The sequence below is a fragment of the Lissotriton vulgaris genome, chromosome 7, assembly GCF_964263255.1.
Source record: "Lissotriton vulgaris chromosome 7, aLisVul1.2, whole genome shotgun sequence".
NCBI lineage: Eukaryota > Metazoa > Chordata > Amphibia > Caudata > Salamandridae > Lissotriton > Lissotriton vulgaris.
The window spans coordinates 376824274-376847928 of NC_141695.1; the positions used below are offsets into that span (position 1 = coordinate 376824274).

Sequence of the window (23655 nt, forward strand, 5' to 3'; positions counted from 1 at the left end):
TTAACAGTTCAGATCTTATTCTAAGTGTGTATAAAGTTCCTCATCATAGTTCATCCCTCTCGGGGTCTTTGTTTTGAGTCTTCGATATATTTAGATTCCATCTGACAGAGTTTTCTAGTTCTATTTCCACCTCGTTCATTCAAAGTGACTGTTTTTATGCCATAATAGCACATTGATCTCCAATCTCCTTTCTGGCATAGCATCATATGTTTAGCGGTTGCATACGATAGGTCTTTGGTTTTCACAGCTCTGATATGTTCAAGGATGCATTTGCGCCGAGTGCAGGTTGTGCTTCCTATGTATTTGCTTCCAAAATTGCATTCGATAATATATATCACATACTGTGATGTGCATGTGATCTTCTCGTTTATAACAATTGTGTTCCCATTTGGTTCCGTGATGGATGGAAGATTGATCTTTTACACAGATATGTAGTATTAAAAATGAACATTCACGAGTACTATACTCGGAGAAACCAGACAAACAAGTTAAAGTGAATTTACTTCAAAATGACAAACCATGTTGAATAATTTTAACAGAATTGCAAAAACACATCGAATGTTTGAAAAAACCTCCACGCTAGGACAGTGAATGTAAATAGAATTCTTTCTTTTTCGTTTTAATATCATTTTGACTATCGAATTGTTAATCACTACAATGCCCAGAATGCCCCATAATGGCTGACTAGGCTTTAATAGTGTGGAAAGAGAAAACTCACTAACCGTGAGCAAAGCCGAGTAGGCTGACACGCGAGGGTTGGGTTCGTTTTTGAATAAACAAGTTAAAGACTTTCACTCAGGAGTGCTGTGCATACTTGCTTTCAAAATTGAATTTCGGAGCCAGGATCCGGCTCCCACGCCAAGCACCCACTGCTAGAGCGCGCTGTGAGAAGGCTCACTTTGTGGATGATTTATGAAACTACAGCGGCGCCCAAGGAAATGCATCCGGAATACATCGAAGGAATGAAACTCACCTCGGTTTGAAAGTACCATCGGACGGGGTCGGAGGACGCCGCCCGCACGGGAAGTGTCTCGAGGTGAGTTGCAATTGCAGAAAGATTGTAAGCATTTAATTTGAAGTGGCCAATGCAGGATTAAGGGGAAGCATACCGAACACATATACTTTACGATCGGTTCCTTAAACTAGCAGGCGGGAGTGGAAGCAACCTTGCTAAAAGCATTATAATTGTTACAAACGAACACAAAGAGAGCGAGTAACTGCCCATAGAAAATGGAGGAACGGAGAGGAAAACGTATAGTCACAGCGGCAACATTGTTTCAGGCAACCACAAATAGCAATGAATCTGGTAATGAGAAACCAAACACTGAAAAAACAACGGAAAGCACATTCAAGCAATTGTTTAACCAACTAGAGAAATTATATCGGAAGGAAATAAATAAAAGTTAGGAGATTTTGGCGTTAGAAAATTATATTGAAGTTGAAAGAATTCCTCAAGGATTGCGCATTTTCACTATGCCGACGCATCCTGAAACAAAATTCGCGCTGTTACAAGAATGGGCAGATAATAACACTGAATGCTCAATAAATATGATGTGCATACTAATTAAACATGCCAAGATTGACCTAACGGATTTAACCACACAAATTGAGGAAATAGAAACCAAAGTGCGAGACCATACTGATCAAACAGATGCAGTAAAAATGCGCAAAGAAATGGAGGTGAGACTGGATAAATATGAAACTGAAATTCAAGAACGGAAAAAACGCAAATTTAAGAGGGACGAACTGGATTATAAACATGGTTGAATACTAACCTTTGCAAAGCAATTTGATAAATTGAAGAAGATTATCCAATGCAAAAGCCAACACCAAACAGTACAAGTGCAAGTGACTCGGAAGTAAGTGAACCTGAAACATCAAATGGAACAAGTGATATTCCCAAGGTGAATTTTTTAGAGGAAATGCACTTGATGTACATGGATCAAACAATGTCACGAGGGAGAGGATGTGGCAGAAATGCAGAAAGAGGCCGAGGAAGAGGGGAAAAATCGTCCCCAGCACCAGAAAAATTAGACGATCAAAACGCCCAAAGACATTATCCACTACGCAATCGCAAGTAAATAAAAACCTGATCATTAACTTATCAAAACACATTTTAACAATGGATGAAGAAAGTGCATTGAATAAAGGGCTATCATTCTGCCCGGAAAGCCACTTTAATTACACGGAAGCACGGATTGATCTATACAGATACATCAGAAAATTAAAGTTGGACAAAATCCATGCAAACAAAAACAAAGGAGCATCTCCAGAACTATTGGTATCAAAAGAAGAAACTGAAATTGAACCAAAAATCAGTATTGACCAAGCACAAGATTTGATTTATTATACAATCTGGAGGATGATGAGATGACAGAAGAGGAGGTACTGGAACATCTAGAAATTGATACCAATCAAAAAGTTAAAAGTGGCCTAAAAAAGAAATCAAAATTCTGCCCGATATTGCCCCCTGGCAATAGAATTGATCAATTCAGTGAGGCAATAATAGAAGAATTGTAAAAAATGACCAACACCAGAAATGAAAATCGAAAAGAAAACCTCAATAAGAAAGAGCGGGAAGCCATTGAACATCTAATGGAAAATAAAGAGCTAACAAATAAACCCGCAGACAAAGGGGGCAATATTGTCTTGTTAAATACTGTGGATTACCTACAAGAAGCATACAGACAACTTGACAATACAGACAACTATCAGAAATTACATAATAATCCAATAAACAAAATGACAATGGATTTAACCTCTAATCTGATAAAATGGTACAATGAAAAATTGATTGATGATGATGAACTAAAATTTCTAACTAAAGACTTTCCGGTAATCCCCACAATTTATTTCCTACCAAAAGTGCATAAGACTCTCCACCAACCATCAGGGAGACCGATTGTATCTTCATGTGATTCCCTGTATGAAATTCTCTCTAAGTATGTGGACCAATATCTAGCTCCAATTGCACAGAGCATGAGTTCCTACATCCAAGACACGGGGGATTTTTTCAGGATACTGAATGGAGTCACATGGAATGATCAATTGTTGCTAATAACCATCCATGTGGTATCATTATACACATCTATCCAACATGCAATAGGATTACAAGCCTGTAAATATTTTTTGCAACAAAGAAAAATCACAGAAATGAAACACACACGTATGTTGCTAACCATGATCGAAATTTGCCTAAAAAACAATATTTTTTATTTTAACAAAGCATTATTTCAGCAAAACTGTGGAACAGTCATGGGAATATCATTTTCTCCCAACTACGCCAATATAACAATGGGATGGTGGGAAAAATTGGTGGCTTGGGACACAGAAAATCAAGAATATCTGTATAAAACAATACTATGGGTCCGCTATATTGATGACTTTTTCTAATCTGGAACGGCGCGTAACAAGAGTTCAAGAGCTATTTTCAAAAATTGAACAACAACCAGATAGGTCTATCATTTACATGCAATATGAGCAGAACACAGATTGCCTTTCTTGATACGTTGATCTATATAGAAAATGATACAATACATTCCACACTCTATCGAAAAGAAACATCTACCAACAGCATACTGCATGGGACAAGTTTCCACCCGAAGCCACTAATTGCCAGCATCCCATATGGGGAATTCATGAGAATGAAGCGGAATTGTTCAAAAACTGAGGATGCGGAAAATAAGATTGAGGAGTCCATGGAAAGATTAAAAGCAAGAGGATACAAAGACCATATCTTAAAAAAATGCAAAAGAAGAATAGATCGAAAAAAGAAATCCTGATACCAAAAATAAAGACAAAAACTGAAGAACCAAGACCACGCTTCATCACAACATACAGTAAAGAAAGTGGCAAAATCATGGGAAAATTGAAAAAATACTGGCATTTGATTGAAAAAGATCCAGACATAGGAAAACTATTAGGGTCTAAACCTACGGTAACCTATCTAAAAACCAAATCAGTGAAGGACATGTTGGTAAAAAGCCACTTTTCACAACAAGCAGACAACAATCGGTTATCAAATCAACAGAATGGATTCTATAAATGCAACTCCTGCAAGGCGTGCAAAATTGGTAAAAACAAAAGGTCCATCAGGGAACCAAATGGGAACACAATTGTTATAAACGAGAAGATCACATGCATATCACAGTATGTGATATATAATATCAAATGCAATTGTGGAAGCAAATACATAGGAAGCACAACCTGCACTCTGCGCAAACGCATCCTTGAACATATCAGAGCGGTGAAAAACGAAGACCTATCGTATGCAACCGCTAAACATATGATGCTATGCCAGAAAGGAGATTGGAGATCAATGTGCTATTATGGCATGAAAACAGTCACTTTGAATGAACGAGGTGGAAATAGAACTAGAAAACTCTGTCAGATGGAATCTAAATATATCGTAAGACTCAAAACCAAGACCACGAGAGGGATGAATTATGATGAGGAACTTTATACACACTTAGAATAAGATCTGAACTGTTAAGAAGTAACTTTGGGAAACCTGAAAGCATTGTTGACCTGTGAAAAAATACCTGTTATAACTCCAATTCTGTAAAAATGAAATGCAAAGTGAACTTCTAGTACTATACTTTATTACAACTTTTACACAGATATGTAGTATTAAAAATGAACATTCACGAGTACTATACTCGGAGAAACGAGACAAACAAGTTAAAGTGTATTTACTTCAAAATGACAAACCATATTAAATAATGTTAACAGAATTGCAAAAACACATCGAATGTTTGAAAAAACCTCCACGCAAGGACAGTGAATGGAAATAGAATTCTTTCTTTTTTGTTTTAATATCATTTTGACTATCGAATTGTTAATCACTACAATGCCCAGAATGCCCCATAATGGCTGACTAGGCTTAAATAGTGAGGAAAGAGAAAACTCACTAACCGTGAGCAAAGCCGAGTAGGCTGAAACGCGTTGGTTGGGGGTCGTTTTTGAATAAACAAGTTAAAGACTTTCACTCTGGAGTGCTGTGCATACTTGCTTTCAAAATTGAATTTAGGAGCCAGGATCCGGCTCCCACGCCAAGCACCCACTGCCAGAGCACGCTGTGAGAAGGATCACTTTGTGGATGATATATATATATATATATGTCTGCGCTGGGTTGCTAATAAAAAAACGTTGGCACCGATAACCCCCCTGTGAGTGCTGTTTCCTTGTTCGTACTGAACGTGGAGGAAGTTTGGGAGCAGTCATTTGTTCAGCAGGTACACCCCCGCTTGGAAGAGCACCCGCTCGAGTGTGCAGCAGGCTGGTGGTTCGTTATATATTTATATATATATATATATATATATATATATATATATATATATATATATATATATATATATATATATATATATATACACACATATTCTTGGTTACCATGGAGACCATAACATTTCATAGTGTCAGCTCGATGATTCCTCCGGAACGGTTCGATGCCAAAAAGGGGTCCACCTCTCGATAGTCCCAACCCTGAATACTATAGTCACACAGGTGAGTGGGATGATCAAGCGGGGGAAGGAAAGGAAGAGGACTGCAGGGAGGGAGATCTGTAAGAAAAAACAACACAGGTGAATACAGATTTTATGCAGCTCACCTTCTTTCTGTCTATAGAGCCTTGCGTGCCTGTAAAATAATTAACTGTCCGTATTCCAAGGAATGACTGTATTCAAATAACCTAATCTTTTAGGCTGGCAGGAAAAGGGGGAATTGCGCTAGGGAAAGGGGTAAGAAAGCCGAAGGCGCAATAATCACCCGAGCCATAAGAAGCATTAAATGACTCATAACAATTATTAATATACACTCATTCACAACTGTACAATACACACCATGAGGCCTGGTAGTGCCTGCTTCACAGGGGAAGAGCAGAAGGCCGCCTCTTGAACCCCCTGTTAGGATACAAAAACAACAATCACACAAAATACTTCTTTTGGTTCACTGTTTTGAAATCATAGGTATCTTTTGTATGCCATACAAATTGTGCGCAATAGTCTGTCTCCTGTGGATGTTTCCTAAACACCTAATTGTAAATTGTTGTAAATTGTTGTGTCTTGTAAAGCGCACTGCTACCCGGAGGCCTCGTAGCGCTATAGACCGCTGGGGAACCCGTCCTGGCTTTCCCTGTGAGATAGTCCCTCCTGGGGGTCTCCAAGGTGAAACCAGGCATCCCCGGCGTTTGTGTGGGGCCGTTGTGGAGATGAGGCAAGCTAATGCCCAGAGTTGCCGAGTGTGCTCCCTGGTCGGAGTAGGCACCGATGCGAGAATTATCAGTCCGCTGATCCTGGTCCAAGACCCTGCCGCGTCGGGAATCGAACCCTGGTCCCGGGCCGTTCTCTGCACTCGGGTCTGCCGCCTCTAACCAGTGAGCCACACCTCTCCACAGTGAGCCACACCTCTCCACACTCCCTGGTGCTAGAAGTTCAGCGGTAATAAAGTTCCAGGTATGGTCCAACAGGTCGAAGTTAGAAGCACTCCAAACCCCGGCTGGCCAAAGTTATTCACTTGATTTCCCAAACAAAATGTGCGTGCTCAGCAATTATGGTGCACTCCTAATGTCTCGTAACAAGTGGTGCATGTACCAGGATGAATCAAACAGGGCTGTCAGCGCAGCGCGCTGTGACTAAGGAGAATAATCAGCTCTGTGTCTGGCATCGGAGATTCTTTTGAACTCCTCCTGCGTCCAGATCATGGTTCATTCCCATGAGGCAATCGCGGGACTTCCGCTATGCCTCATGGGAACTGTAATTCAGATTCCCTTGTGCTACGCTCTCCTCGTGCAGGACACCGTAACTCTCGTTCCTGCTACCGGAGCCGGGCTTGACCTATAATCTTGAGAAGGGTCGTGTCGGCAGGAGACGTGGGGGCACCCCGAGCGGCTACAGGTAAGCCGAGTATGCGTGTGACACATAGACATAGAAGCTCCTCAGCGACTATGAGATATGACAGTGCAAAAATTGAAACACAGGGAGGAAAAGTTACACAAACAGCAAAATAATATATAAGGCATTTGTGTTCCCCTAATAATACAGTAAGTATTGGATTAATCACTCATGTGTAGTTCAAATGAAATATATCTATTCTACCTACGTCCTTACATCTCGAGTAGACGTAAACTCGTGTGTGATACCGGTCATGGAAATAGATGTGACACAGGTAGTTCATGTGTTGCCTCCCTTCTGTAATGGAAATATATTACATAATCATGTAAGTAAGTTACGCACATACGAAGGGAAACTGTAAATGACAATTGCTACATCAGGGATTTACAAAGCAGTCTGCTACTGTGGTAACGCGCTAAATGTCGTTCCTGAAGCAGATGTAGCAACTCCCCCTTGGCCCGAGATGCGGTTCTAAGGTAATGTCTTACGGTTCCGAATGTCTGCTCCTAGAATGGGAGTGAAAGGCCATAGGGCTTCTACCATGGGATGTGCGGATACTAAATGAAAAGGAATAGAAGGGAAAAGCGCTATCACACCGCAGGGACTGTCCTATCCAAGTGAGCTTGCGGTACCAAATAGATGTCTACAATAGGGAAACAAAAACTATATCTAAACTGAACCCGTTCGGGGCTCAAAGTGTATTGTGGTACGAGAGGGAAAAGATAAAATTAAATTGAAAAATAAAAAGTTTAGGGATAATGATGTGATAAAAACAATGAATAAGGTGTGAGAACTTTTACGCTGTGAGGAATGGGTAGCAGAGGAGAGGCATGAGTCTCCGACTGAGGGATCACAGGTGGACATTCAGCGCTTCTTTGGCATCATCCCTTGCGGGATTTTGGAGTTGAGGAGAATTATATATCTTGATTCCAATCTCCGTAATGCCAGTTGTCGGTTACCTCCCCTTGTATTTTTGGGGACATTGTCAATGACAAAGTAGGAGAGGTCCTGGGACTTACCTCCATGGCAAGAATGAATGTGGCGTACCACTGGGTATGTCTGGTCATCATTCGCAATAGCCCTTAGGTGCTGTAGGATGCGAACATGAACCTGATGGATGGGGCTGCCTACATAGATCTTAGAGCACGTGCATTGCAAAATGTATACAGCAAAATCTGTATTGCAATTGTAGCTACCACGGATTATGTATGATGTTTGTCTGAAAGGTATGATGACAGATTTCATGTTGGTACCATGTCTACAGGCCTTGTATCTACTGCACTTAGTGAAGCCTTTAGGTGACTGTAACCAATTATGGCTTTTTACTACTGAAGGTGCATTGCATACCAATTCCTGGTGCATAGACTTTGCTCTTCTAAAACTGATGGCTGGAACTTTGGGGCAGGTGGGTCCCAATTAAGGATCACTACGAACAGTGTTCCAATGTCTGTAGACTATTTTTCTGACTGTGGTGTGGTAGGCATTGAACCCTGTGATGAGTCTAGGTGTACCTGCTGCATTACTTTTAGTTTGTTCTTTGTCTTTAAACAAGAGGTCTTCTCTTGTTACTAGCTAACTTCTGGTTTTAGGTTTGGCTAGAGTTTCAGTTTTGTACCCCCTCCTCTGTAGTCTGCTAAAGAGCTCATTGGTGGATTTCCTTAATCCTTCTTCTGTGGTACTGTTACGTCTCATTCTAAGACACTCTGCGTAGGGGATACCTCCCTTGACACTGTTGTGGTGGAAACTGTGAGCGTGTAGCATTGCATATTCTGATGTGCTTTTTCTGTATGTTCCGGTCTGTAAACAATTGTTTTCTATATACATTTCTATATCTAGAAACTGAATACAGGTTTTGCCGGTGTGACTGGTGAATGACAGGTTTAATTTGTTGTTATTGAGTTTTTTGGCAAATTGTTCGGCACTGTCTATTGTTCCATGCCATAGAATGAATATATCATCTATGTAACGGACATAAATGTCCACATTTTCAGTCATAGCCGTTTGTTGTGTCGTCATGAGTATTGCTCCTCCCACCAGCCCATATGCAAATTAGCATAGCTGAGGGCGAAGCAAGTGCCCATGGCTATGCCATGTAGCTGTTTGTAAAACAATTTGTCAAAGATAAATACATTGTTGTCAAGGCACCATTCTGTCATATGCAACAACATTAGTGAATGTTCCTGTAAGTTGATCGGTCTCTTATTCAAATAATGTTGTAGGGCATTGAGCCCATCCCTTTGTCTGAAGCTCGTGTATAACGAGTTGACGTCAAGGGTCATTAACACACAGTCATCATTCCAATTAACATCGTCAATTTTAGTCAGGAAGTTGCCAGTGTCCTAGATGTGTGATGGAAGTTCACAAACTAATGGCTGTAGGACAAAATCAATAAATCGTTATGTACTTTCAAACAGACCCCCAATGGCTGCGATGATTGGCCTCCCTGGTGGATTTGTGGCGTTCGTGTGGATTTTTGGGATTAGATAAAGTTGGGGTGTCACTGGGTAATCAGTTTTCAAATATTCAAATTCCGGTTTAGTAATCAAATCGGCACTTATCCATTCATAAAGTGATTTATGATATTTCTCCTTTATGCCTACAATGACGGTTGGAGCTATGCATCGATAACAATCTTTGTCGCTAAGTTGTTTCATTGCCTCCGCATTGTAGTCATTCATATATATATATATATACATAAATATTGGTGATCAATATTCTGTCTATGATACATTTGGAAAACGATATTTAAAGCTCAATATTCTGGTAAAATACCTTAGGGAAGATGCTATGGGGCACGCATTAATGTAGGCTTTTGTGATTCCATAATTACGATTATTACGGAATCGAAATAAGGAATTGCATAAGCCTATGCATGTAGGAATCGCTATAAAATTAGCGATTCCCAAACATTCCTTAATTGCGACTCGCAAATTGTGACTCGCAATTAAGGAATGCCTTCCCATTCATTCCTATGGGTCTACAGGCCCATAAGAATGAATGGGAAATTGCATGCCCAATTTGCGAGTACCCAATAGGTATTTGCAAATTGCGCATGCAATTTCAAGAGTGCAAGGGTGTCAAAAGGACACCCTGTTGCACCCCTGAAATTGATCTGTACACACATGTTGCGCATGCCCCAAGGGCATGTGTGTGTAACCTACAACTTCGAAAAATGCACTTTAGTTTTTGCAAATTACCATCAAGTTCAAATTGCTGGTAATTGCAACCCCTATTAGCGAAATCGCTATTTGCGATTTCATCATGCATTGCATTTAAGGAATCACAATTTGCAATTCCTTAAATTGCAAGAACCTTGCAGTTTGATGCATCGCAGAAGCCCTTTTTGCTGGCGCAAACGGCAGATTTTTGCGAATCGCACCGTTTGCGCTCGTAAAAAAAGGTTGATGCATGTGCCTGTATGAAAAAGACCAAAAACAGATAGGCTTTTAGCCTATTGACTAGAAAACAGAGAAAGCACTACCTAATGTGTGTAACTCAGAAGAAAAATAGTTTAACACCATTGAAGGTATAATCCTCCATTATGAAGAATTCTGCAGTAACTTACACACAGAGGAGCAGAAAAGTTTCAAATGTTCATGCTTATCCCACAGTAGCTCTTTTCGATTCTGAGGCTTCTACTGAGGTTATGGTACCCTGAGAATTAGAACGAATGCCCACAAATAGTTGCATAAGGCTAGTTTGCTGATGCTGACTGGGAAAGCACATGGTTATCATTGCAACACAATATGTTTAAAAATACTATTCCTGCATTAAAACTATCAAGGTAATTTACTCAATCTTTTCTCATTCCACACTATAACCAGTAATGGAATAGGTAAACATGTTGGTCATACCACTGGGGTTCAAGGTCCCTAGCCAGTGATTTTGTATACTTCAGTCTAACTGTACACCTTCATATCTAACAGGTATATGAATGTATCTTGTCTTTCCTCTTTATTGAGTTATGTACACCGTGTTTGTATTTCTCATAACAGAATTGAACAAATATCAAAAAATGTTCAGAAAAGAATATACGTAACTTTTTCAACATCCATTCAATATGCTCCATTGTGTACATTTTTAAATGCATTCTCTCCTCATTGACTTGTGTTATACTCAATGCTTGCTTTGGTTAGCTCAACCATGACACGTGGTTTACAGAAGCAGATAGAACAAATGTGCTGTCAAATGGCATATTCTTTCAGATTAAGGGCATTAAGGACATTATTCCAGATGTGTCACCTAACCAGGTTTGAGACCCTCCTTACAAGAATGCTCCTCCAACCTCAGCCCACTTGTCAAAATTAAATAGACCTACTGATGAAACCATAAACTTTCAGGCATCAGCCTCCTGGTATGAGGAAAGCAACAAATGCCTGGAGGCATCACCATGGACAGCCATATCTGGGGACTCCCACGAACGGTGTAGTGATCATAGAGTGACACACCAGTGATCAACTAAATGTCAAGGTTGTACGGAATATTATTGACAAAGGTTTTTTTGTCTTAGGTTTTTAACCCGAAGCTCCAGATACACAATTCAGAGGTGGATACATACATTACCCCTGCTGTAATCTCAAGAACTGGACACACTTCTCCACATAGGGGTATATCTGAGCTTGACGCTATTCTGCATATGTAGTCTCCATAACTAAACACATTACGCCTGAAATGTAACAGCATCCTGCGGGATCATGATTAGGATTGCATCTTAACAGTCAATAATTCAGGGAGGGTTTTCAATGTTAGACTGTTGCTCAATGAACATGACAATTTGTAAAGTAAGAAACTCTTTTTAAAACTGAAATACTGTTGTCTTGTAAGACATACGTTCTTTAATTGGATTTATAATCCCTGATTGCTCAACAGCCATTCTAGGAACATAATAGCTTTTTATTGAGTTTTCAGCATTTACATCGTACATCAGGGTAACATGTGTTGTTCTATTGTATCCCTTAACAACAATCAGAATATGATGTAACTTTTGCAGCTGTCCTTCAATCAGATAGTTGTTACAAATCAATTTTCATAATGTTGTTACAAGCTCCTTTACCATTGTATTAGATTACCAGTTGAATGGCCGAGCCTCACATCCAAAGGGGATCTCCTCATCTGTTTTGAGCAGCCGCCTCCAGTTATCGATGTCAGCAAGTGCCTTACGGGCATGGCCTTCTACCCCTTGTGCCCTGAGTGTAGGTGCTGTGTGATTTGTGATCTTGTGCCGCATGTAGCCTCATATGTGCCTGGTGAGGTTTGAGCGTATCTACCTATGCCACAGAGGGTCCCAGATGCACCATTCTCTGCACTGGTGGGAATCCCAGTGGAGAGAGAGATCCCTCTGAGAGCGCTCCAAATACCTTATATTCCAGGCAGCGGCTTTCTAGTCTGCTCCAACTAACACTACAGCTGATCCTGATGGCAAAGCCACGTTGACATCTACTCCAGGTAGACAGTATGCCTGTAAGCACACGGAAGGTTTGTCCGAATATTGTTGGGATTATAGTTATGTGCTCTGCAGAACATAACATATGATTTGTGTCCTGGGGGTCTTGGCATGCACTGTTTATGAACAAATTGTGCCTTGCTCTGGTATTCATGAGGTAGCCCACCTAAGCCTCTTGTAAAGACTTCTTTTCGGCCTTAGGGTCTCCCTAGAGCTCCTCGTTCCATGTACCAAGTATACTCCCCCTTGACTTGAGCCCAGTGGTTTCTAACAGCTCTACACTGCAGTCCCATGCGTATGACTAGACGTGATCTCTGGCCTGAGCTCCATCATTGACTTACTGTGTCCTACAGCCCTCGACATGGTTACCTGGTTGTGGGTTACTTCTCACTTACAGCTAAGTGTCCTTAATCCACTGCTGAGAACACCTCCAGCTCATATTGGCAGACTGCCCATCAGCTCCTTCCAGCTGACAGCTTGTAGGCGCGCCGCCTAAATCAATGCGGCTGAGAGTGGTGGAGGCGGAGACTCCGAGGGGAGCCGCTGCAGCACGGAGAAGCAAGGGAAGTTCTATCTGTGTCGTATCAGACTGATCAATGGGAAACTGAGGGATGCAGTCGACATTCTGGTGTCTTTGATAGGTCAGTAGGGTTTAGATAGGGTCTATTGCATGTAAGGTAGAATTTGAAATGCAATTGGCACTGTCCAAGTACTGCCAGCCTTTCAGAGGCCCTCGCTGCCGGGGAAATCCCTAAACTGGCAACAGGCCAATGCCCTTATGCAATTGCTCTCTCTTTACACTCGTTTAGAGGGTCCAACCTTCTCAGAAGCCATTTTGTAAGCTGTGAACTCATAATGATGTATGTAATACCCAATATCTTCATGGGAAATGTCGGTTTAAAATGTATGTTTGTGGCAAAGGAACCCTTGAGCAAGATAATGTCTGAGTCAGCAGTGGGGGCTGCTAGAATTATAGTTTAAAAAGCGGATTCATAGCACCCGTTGGATTGTGCGGGCAATCATTATGCTTCTCTTTTGCCTTAGAATGTTTAGCATTTAATTGCCATTTTTGTTCTATCTTTTTTGGTATAGGAGTATTAACATAGCACAATGATGTGAATAGCTTCCTTCCTTGTTATTTCCTTCAGGTCTATTGCAGTTTCTGGGTCTTTGTTGGTGCGGGAGTTGTAGTGGCGCAGTCTTGTGGTTGCACGTCACGTCGGCGACGTGACGTGCCGGCGGCCATGTTGGGGCTGCGCGTGCATCACGTGCATTGGCGCGAAGAGCCGAGTACGAGCAGCAACGGCTCGGCGCTCTTTAGGGAAAGTTGGAAATAAATAATTGTTCAAACTACACAGTGGCTGCAGCGTCTTCCTTGGGGGAAACTACCTAGGGGTGGGCGGAAAATCCGTTCCGCTCGCGGATTTTGCGGATTTTCGGGAAATCCGCAATCCGCGAGATTTGCGAATCTCCCGCAAAATCCGCAAATCCGCGAGCAGCGGATTTTGCTCGCACTGCTCGCACTGTTCGCGTGAGTTCGCGTGAGTTCGCGCCCCGCGAATAAGTGCAAAATTGCAGAAATACGATCTTAGCAAAACTGAAAGTAACTACTTACCAGGTTCAAAAGTTCAGGCTCATCATTAGTAGCCATTTCCTGTAGTGCTTCCTGAGGGGCCCCTCCAGAGTTCAGTTGCCAGTTGAAACTATTATGTGACCCTGCTCTGAACCTCAGAATAGTTACACATATGCCACAAAGGTCCTGAATTACAGCTAAGGGAGACAAGCAGGAGCCAGGCTGGAAGTTAAAATCCATTAATCAGCCCCTAATTCATTATTGTCAGTTGGGGCAGGGCAGGTGTTGTAACTAATTTTGCAACAATGAAAGCACTTAGCAAGTGCAAAAGATCACTAATCAGGGCACACTAAGGAAGCAGGTGCCAGCTAAAAAAATATTCTGTGACACATTAATCAGCCCCAAATTAATTCAGGTCACTTGAGGCAGGGAAGGTGTGCTTTGCTTTGCCGAAAATAATGTACACTGGACAACCAGAGGGTGTGGTGATGAAACAGAGGGTGGCATGGGTGGGCCAGAGGGTGGCATGAGTAGTCAGAGAGTGGCAGTGGTGACAGAGAGTGGCAGTGATGAAGAAGAGTGTCCCAAACAGGCTGGACACGTAGAAACAACAAGTTCGCGAAACTTGCGACCCGACAGGTAAGTTCGCAATTTGCGAAAGTGTACAAAACCCTCGCGAACTGGCAGAAACACGGGCGAACACAAAAAAAAAAAATCCGCTAATTCGCGGGAATTCGCGGATTTTGCGGATTGCGAATCCGCAAATCCGCAAAATTCGCGAACGCGAGATCCGCAAAATTCGCTCATGCCTAAAACTACCACATTACAATGGCGACGAGGGTGGGATGGTAGACCCCCCCCCTACAGCAAGGAAGCACCGAGGGAAACAGCAAATACACTGGTGGGCAAGAAAAAAACACCAGCAGCAAGCAGGACCACGGAGCCAGGTGGCCAGAGGAACAGAGGGCCAGGAAAGACCAACAGCTACCACACAGGTACCAGACCCTAAAGAGCGTGGCAGAACCCAAGAGCGCCCAGAAGGGGGGGACAGCTAAACCACAGTGGGTGGACAGACCCCAGAGACGCAAAGTAAAGCGCGCCCGATCACGCTACGACCCACAAGACAGGGGGAACCGCGCTGGATACCTCACAAAAGAGTGAGGGGGCTGACGCAGGTAGTCCCCAGGCCCACGCTAGCAAGGAAGAACAAGACAACACGCCGGGGAGTCCTAGAAGCCAAGGGAGCGTACAACCCACGGTTAAGAGTGAGAAGATGAGCGCGCAAGCTGGATATGCAATGGCGCCGGTGCAGTTTCTATCCAGACCCGGAGAACCACTTATGAAGTGGGAGGACTGGAGAGAATACATTGATAATTTCATAGGAGTCTTGGAAGACAAAAATGAAGAGCAGTTCAAACCCACGAGAAAAAAACACATCTTGTTGCTAAACCTATGCCCGGAAGGTCTGAGAATCTACAAAAGCCTGGTACCAAAACAGAGAGCAAGCACGGACGATGATGTGTACGCCCACGCAATTGATGACCTGAATGAACACTTCAGATCGGCGGTGTGTGTATCTGTGGATAGATTCAATTTCCAGCAGAGAAAGCAACGCCCAGGAGAGACGGTGGAAGAATATGTGGCGGCACTGAAGCGGCTGGCGTCCACGTGCAGATACGACAGGAAGTGCCCAGCATTCCGCGCCAAATGCATGTATTGCGGAATAGTCGGCCACTATGAGAAGGTATGTCGGAAGAAGGCCTCCAAAGGCACGGTGAGATACGTCGGTCAAGGAAGCGACGAACAAGAAGATGGGACTGAGGAGGACGTCGTCACGGTACTCTGCATCTATGATCAGGTGTTGAGCGTGGATGGCCAAGTCCTGGGTGTCGACGGCAGAAGGACAATGAAACCTGTACTGGAGATGTCGATAGGAGGAATTCCAATTAGCGCGGTGGCCGACAAGGGCTCACCCTACACCATCGTCCAGAGAGCGGTATGGGAGGAGAGCTTTGCACCGCATCTAGGCCCAGAACTGGAGAAGCTGGACATCCGCCCCGTCACGTACAATGGGGACCGCATACCAATAGCAGGATTCAGACCATTAAACTTCGAATTTAGAGGCCAGTCTGCTTACTGCAAGCTCTACATGTCAGAGAAGGGTCCTTCGGTCCTAGGATGGTTAGACCAAGGCGACCTGGGCATCAAGCTGGATCCGGGAGGCAAAGAGCAAATACTACTAACGGAACCGGAAGCATGGCCAGACCTCAACAGATGGAGGAGCGAATACCCCAAGGTATTTGGTGGCACTGTAGGAAGATTGGAGAAATTCTCACATAAAATCATTCTGAAAGAAGATGCCGTACCAGTAGCCCACAAAGCGAGAAATGACCCTTTGGCAGTGAGAGAAGCAGTACGGGAAGAACTTCAGGACTTAGAGAGAAAGGGGATCATTGAGCCCATCACATGTGCTGAGTGGCTGGTGCCTCTGGTGGTAGTTAAGAAACCCAGCGGGAAGGTTAGGCTGTGTGTCGACCTGCGCGAACTGAACAAGAACATTGTGGTGGAGAGGTTCCCCTTACCCAGAATAGAGGAGATGCTGGCCAGCACCAGGGGAATCAAGTGGTACTCCACGATAGACTTGACCTCAGCCTACCACCAGATTGCACTACACCCGGAGAGCCGCAGACTCACATCGTTCATCACCCCGTTCGGGTGTTATCAGTTCCGCCGCATGCCGTTCGGGCTGGCCTCGGCGGCAGCAGTATTCCAGAAGCTGATGCACCAATTGTTCAAAGACGCGACCGATGTCCAATACTTCCAGGACGACATCCTGGTGATGGGGCGAGATAGACCCGACCATGACGTAAAACTCAGCAAAGTACTGAAGATCCTAGAGGGAAAGGGCCTCACAGCGGAATGGACCAAGTGCCGGATTGGAATGGAGTCGGTGACCTACTTAGGACACGAAATAGGAGTACGAGGAGTGACTCCGAAAGCAGAGAACGTGAAAGCGATCTGTGAGGCACCTCCGCCCACTAACAAAGAAGAAGTCAGATCATTTATAGGAATGGCGGAGTATTATAGCAAGTTTGTGCAGCACTTCGCCTCCAAGACCCATCACATGAGGCAGCTGACGAGAGACAATACAGAATTTCGCTGGTCAGAGGAAGCACAAGGGGAATTTGATGTCATCAAGAAAGAAGTAGCAGGAGCAATACCACTCCAAGGGTACGACCCCCAAGGGAGGACAGTACTGACCACAGATGCCAGCGATAAGGGGCTGGGTGCTGTCCTCATGCAGGACCGAGGGCAAGGAAGGATGGAGACGCTCAGCTTTGCATCCCGCACGCTGAGTGAAACAGAAAAGAAGTACAGCGTAATAGAAAAAAAAATGCTGGCAGTGGTGTGGGCTATGACCAGATTCAGGCAGTTCCTATGGGGCACACGGTTCCAATTGAGGACGGATCATAAGCCCCTACTGAAAGTGCTAACACCGAGTGGACATGCCAACGCTACGCCCAGGATTTCCAAAATGACGCTGAAACTGCTCAAATTCAGATACGACGTGGAGTATATCCCAGGTAGCAAGAACAGAGTGGCAGACTATCTGAGCAGAGCAGCAGCCATGGAGCCGAGCGAAGAAGACAAAGTGGGAACAGAAGAATGGGTAGCACTCACGGAAGACCAGGAAAACACTATCAGCCATCAAGAATAGAAACAGGCGTACGAGGAAGACCAGACCAGATCCTAGAAGAAGTGAATGGCCTGACAAGAGACAGACCCGCGGGGACCTCAACCCATATTTTGAAGCCAGGGAAGAGTTGTCGATGGACGACCGAGGAGTATTTGTGTACAGGGGAGAGAAGGTCATCCCCCCAACAGGCATCATCCCCAAACTATTGGACATGCTTCACGAGGGACACCTGGGAATTGGTAAACTGAAATTGAGGGCCAAGCAAAACTACTGGTGGCCAGGAATGGATGTAAGGGCCGAGAGACACGTCAGAGACTGTTCACGGTGCCAAGGCACAGATAAGACTCTCAAACCTCTGCGTCCAGCTCTAGGCAAATGTGACCCCCCAAGAAATCCGTGGGAGGAGTTGTCGGTGGATATTCTAGGCCCGATCTTAGACGTACATGGAGTCCAAAAGTATGTATGTGTTCTCGTGTACAGGTACTCGAAGTGGCCGGAATTGAAGGTAGACGAGGCAATGGACACTGAGACCATTATAACATTTCTGGCCGACACTTTTGTGAGGGAAGGTATCCCAAAGTCCATCCTAAGCGACAATGGCCCCCAATTCAGATCAGAGAAATGGAACAATTTTATGCAAAGGAACGGCATCCTAGCAAAGCACACATCCATATACCACCCTGCTGGGAACGGTCTATTAGAGCGTTTTAACAGAGTGGTGATGGGGTCGGTTCAAGCCGCCATCTCTGACAACAAGGACTGGGAAAAGGAGATATGGCACATGGTGTCGGCGTACAGGATCACCCCCACAGGGACTGGTTATAGCCCCTTCCAGATATTGAGAGGCCGCGAACCATTCACCCAAGACAATCGGTGTGGAAAGAGAAAACAATAACGAGCGAGTGGTCCCCAGCAGTGGTGCGAGCCAACCTGGAGAAAGCACAAGCCGTTTACACCAAACACTACGACAACCGGAGAAACGTGAAAGACACTGAACTGGAAAAAGGAGAATGGGTGCGAGTAAAGTTGGCCACGCTACAAAGGAAAGGAGAGAGTAAATACAGCAAGCCCATGCAGGTGAAGGAAGTACTGGGCAGAGCGGCCTTGCTGAGCGACGGAAACGTATGGTCACAAGACCGCATGGCAAGATGCAACAAGATTCTAAGTTGGGACCAAGGCGGAGCAGACTTAGGAGACAAGGAAAAAGGAACTGTCCAGCAGAAACATCTGGAGGCAGAACCGGATGTGAGAGGAGGAGAACAGCAAAGGGAAAGGACTGGTGACGGCGACCAGGAGCAGGCGGTCGGAGAGGACCTGAGTAGAGGAGATGGAAGCACGGCTGCACTAGGAAGCGGAGGAAGAAATGAAGGAGTGGCCCCCACTACCCCGGTGAGACTGACCCGGAGGGGTAGAGTGGTGGTCAAGCCAGCAAGGTTCCGAGACTTTGACATGAACGGCGGACTGTAAGTTAAATTGTTTCTGTGTTGGAAAAAAGGGGAGATATGTAGTGGCGCAGTCTAGTGGTTGCACGTCACGTCGGCGACGTGACATGCCGGCGGCCATGTTGGGGCTGCGCGCGTATCGCGTGCATTGGCGCGAAGAGCCGAATACGAGCAGCAGCGGCTCGGCGCTCTTTAGGGAAAGTTGGAAATAAATAATTGTTCAAACTACACAGTGGCTGCAGCGTCTTCCTTGGGGGAAACTACCACATTACAGGAGTGGCAGTGGCAATGTGGATGAGAGTTTTTCTGCTAAGCAGAGAGGTGTGTTTGCATATCCTTGTAGATGATGCGGACGGATTGACATTTGATTTTTTTATCCATCTGAAGCCTGTGGAGAGTTTTGAGTATGAGGTGATGTGGTCAAACTTTCATCCTCTAGTTATGGGTTGGTTGAATGCGGAGTCAGTGAACCGAAGGAGGACAGCATTACCTGTCTCAGTGTGGGCCAGGACCAGGAAGAGGCGGCCTGGGAGACATCTTGCATAGGAGGCTGATCTTATACCAAGACTTCATTATTGTAAAAGGTCAATGTAGAAGCCGTAGGATTTGGTTTTGGCAGAGCGGGTGAAGCCGTCTGTTGCATGTTATTCAATCAACTCAGAGTCTGTTTGATACCGTTGTATGAATGTTGTTTTTGTGGAATGTAGTTGCGTGCAGGTGGTGGAAAATCCAGTGAAATGTAGACAGTGTTTTACATGGCATGTGTCAGTTGCGAAGGACATTTTAAGATAGTGCTCAGTTTCATCCTGCGTGTTGGTAAAGGGAGCTACTTGATTGGCTAAAAGTCTTGCTTTAAATGGGATAAAAAGGTGGTTGTATATGTTTAAGAAACCTCCACAAAAAACATGGCCTTTGTAACTAAAGGCACGACCATGTGGACTAAAATCCTCTGTTCGAATAATTCATAAAGACTGATACTGGACAGACAAAATAGCCAAAATCGGCAGACAAAAATATATTTTTCAACAGTGTATGCAGCACCCTATTCAGTGCTATAAGCAGTAAAACCTTGGCAAAGTAAATTGAAAGTAAGCTGTGCAGAGACTGTTTCCTGTAACTACCCTTGGACAGTCAGTTGTATTTTAGGCCCTGGACCACCAGTGGTAAAGAACAGCATCCACCATGTTGCTTTGTCTCTGCCACAAATGGAACTTCCAGTGATGTTGTATCTCCCGCGCGTGACAAGCAGGCAGGTGCAGCTATTTCCTTCAGCTGGCAAAATACGCCAATGGAGAGTTCCTCTAGGCCCTGGTTCAATGATCAGTTGTTTGTTTTTTGAGGGTTCAGCCGTGCCAGGCCCTGGCCCACTTAGAGCACTGGCTAGAAGGATCTTCATGGTAGACTAACTATCATAGGTGCTAGGATGGAACCTTGAGTAGTCCACTTGAACATACTGTTTTCTGTGAGGAATGAGGGGAGCCATTTTAGTGCCTGAGGTGCCCGTTGAGGTGATACAGGTGTATGATGGGCCAATATGTTTTACATTTCTTAAGAGCTCAACCTCCTGAGTATTTTTGTGGTTTTCATTGCAGTTGGCAAGGTTCCATTTCGGAGGGAGGTGTTTTCACAAAAGCATAATAGGGGGAGATGGCACTTTGAAATAGTGGTTTAATGATGGATGCAAGAACTAGGTCATCATTAGATAAATCGAACATTGATAGATGCTCTTTGGTAAAAGGGGGAACTGCCAGTGAGTAGCCTGAGGTGGGTATTTTAGGGTTGCATATGGGCTCACTGTGTGAAGATCAGTGCTGTTTATGGTGGCATTCTGAGCAAGAAGAAGATGATAATGTTGATCGCCTTCAACAAAGAGTGTGGGATGATGAGGTGAAATAGGAGCGGGTTAGTGGCTGTAACTGCTTTGAAATCACTTTGCTTTGTTCTTCGCCTCAGTAATGACTTAAGGTCAATGTTTTGATTTGGCTTGTCAAAAGCAGAGTATTTCTAGGAGGGTTCAATGTGGTATGGTGCGAAGAGGATATAGAGAGGCCGGTTGAGAAGTATTCAGAGATAGCTGATGTATGGAAATGGACGAGGTGATGAAGAGAAACAGGCTTCTGGATGATGACAAGACCCCTACCAATTTTGTGGGATGGGGAAGTCGTGGATATTGTTATTCACCCAGGATATGTCAGCAGAGACACATGATGACATTGGTGTGAAAAGGGTTTATCGTGTTTCTGTAGGGTAAGAAGATCTGCAGTGTCAAGTGAGTGATTTGGGGCAGATTGGGAATTGAGTCTAAGGTGGAAGTGGCTGAAGTGTATGGGAGTCTTATTAGGTATTATGTGTGGGGCATGTGTATTAGATTAGTGTGTGTGGCTGTAGGGATGTTTGGATCTGTGACGTTTTTCTATGATTAGGTTCGGGAATATTGAGAGTTTACGAGCCACATGTTTTTGTGGATTGTGGGTGGTGATTTTTAGGTGGTTTGGGTTGAGATTAATCCTAGGAGTTGTGACTGCAGATTTTTAAAGGTGCAGCGATACTACTATGCAACACCAAATGGAGAATTTTGCAAGGAACAGGTGTTCTAACCTATTTTGCTTAACCTAAGTGTAAGAAAGTAAATGTATTTTCAAATTACACTCAATTATGTGGAGATTGTGTTAGAGAGATTATGTTCTTGCGTGGTTAAATCCATTGTATATTGTGCGACTGAGCAAATGAACTTGCAGAGGTCACTCAAGTGCAGCTGTTATTAGTTATCAAATAAACTATGGAACACTTTGGCACACTTGATTCAAATCAAGGCTTTGTCAGCTTTTGTAGCTAAGACTTCTCTGCGTAAACAGGTTTAAAATATAACCAAACAGCATCTGTGGCATGTAAAGTGGAGGAAATGAGATTAAAGCTACTGCAGTGTGCAATAGCAACGTCATGCAGTGCTTTGGCGAGGGAGCATACGGGAACGAAAGGTGCGATCAAATTAAGAGATATATATAATGTACATTTGTATTACAAGTTAACCCCCTCAATATGTTTATTTTCTCCCCCTCTGTATAGCTGGTGGTTGGGATCATCCAAGCAGCTGACTTGCCTGCTCTGGACATTGGCGGGACGTCTGATCCTTACGTCAAAGTCTACCTGCTGCCAGACAAGAAGAAGAAGTATGAGACCAAAGTTCATAGAAAGACCCTGAACCCCACCTTCAACGAGTCCTTCACGTTCAAGGTAAGTAGAGGGAATGCCTGGATAAGAAGAAAAGTCCTGGTCCGTGGGTGTGGCAAGAAAGGAGGAAAATATTCACAAGGTGGCAAACTGCTATCCAGGGAAATTAGAGTGAAGCAGCAGGCAGGTGCTCAGCCCTAACAGCTTCCCAGAGACACCGACTTAGAAAAAAACCTTTGAAATCTGTGCAAGGCAGCCTGCCACTAAACACTTGAAAGCTGATACCGTTTTGGTGTATGGTACCCTTTTGGAATCTGCACATGATTATTACATTTCTAAACCCACTACTGCTTTTTCCATCCCGAGTAGGAAAATAAATAATAGTGACATTTTATGATCATAAATTGCATTTAAAGAAAATCCAACATCATGGGAACTTTTCAACTGTTGTACATTTGCGGGAGGGACAATTAAGGCAGTGTTACATGTCAAGGTAGCCCTACAACATGCAGTGAACACCCCCAAACATATAAATATGGGAGTATTAGAAACATGTGCAGGTAGTTTATCTTCCTGAAAATTCACATGAAATTGTTCCTGTGAAAGGCAATCATAAGTGCCCTTCAAAGGTGAGAAAGGATAAGGAACATCTCATATGTCATGGAGTCTATGCAGTTTCCATGCTGTGATAGGAATAATGCACTGTGGAAAATCTGCATGAGAAATTGTGCATAGTATGCGCACTTTTGCAAACCTCTGTCATGGATTTCCTGATTCACTTATATAATTCATTCTGAATCCCCCAAAAGTCAAAAATCTACCCAAATGTAGACAGAAACCTACCAGAGCAGACTTTTAACCTTTTAAAACCTTTGGCTCAAGTCCAAAATAAATGCTGCTAGTAATGACACATCTCTTGTCCTGAATGTGTGTGTCCACTTTACATACCTCTCAATATTCCAATTAGGGCTATCCATGAGAAGCAGCTCAGATTGGGGAAGTAGTTGATACCCCTATCTTGCCCTTTGGTACCCGCAACGCTGCCCTTGATATCCCTCCTCTCATGAGTCGTGAAGACTTGGCAACAATAGGAAGTAAAACACATCTGTGAATACTTTCTGTAGTTTTCATTTGAATCCGTCCCATAGTCCTTTGATGTCTCGGGAGCTTGATATTAATTCACGTCCTCTGTCAATGTTCATGAATCACTACCTATGTTAAAGCTTTCTCTGTCTCACAGAAGCTGTACTGGGGCACAGGAGCAGACGGCATCAGACACTGGCATACGTTTGCTGCTCTGCAAGGTCCTATTATGTGTCTTCTCTCACTTGCGCCACCAACGAGCCTTCAAACGACTAAAATACTGAGTCACATCCCACAGTGTCCAGGAGTCCAGACTGTAGTACACTTCCACCCGAAGCTTTAATGCAGATGAATCG

General features: G+C 43.9%; 1 protein-coding gene across 1 annotated transcript in view; it reads left to right on the forward strand.

Annotated features, from left to right (window-relative positions):
- The window catches only part of SYT5 (synaptotagmin 5), a 535210-nt gene that overhangs the window by 387220 nt on the left and 124335 nt on the right, over positions 1–23655 (forward strand). Inside the window, exon 5 of the mRNA XM_086930314.1 lies at positions 22112–22279. Coding sequence (XP_086786440.1) covers positions 22112–22279 — 168 coding nt within the window. The remainder of the gene's footprint in view (positions 1–22111; positions 22280–23655) is intronic.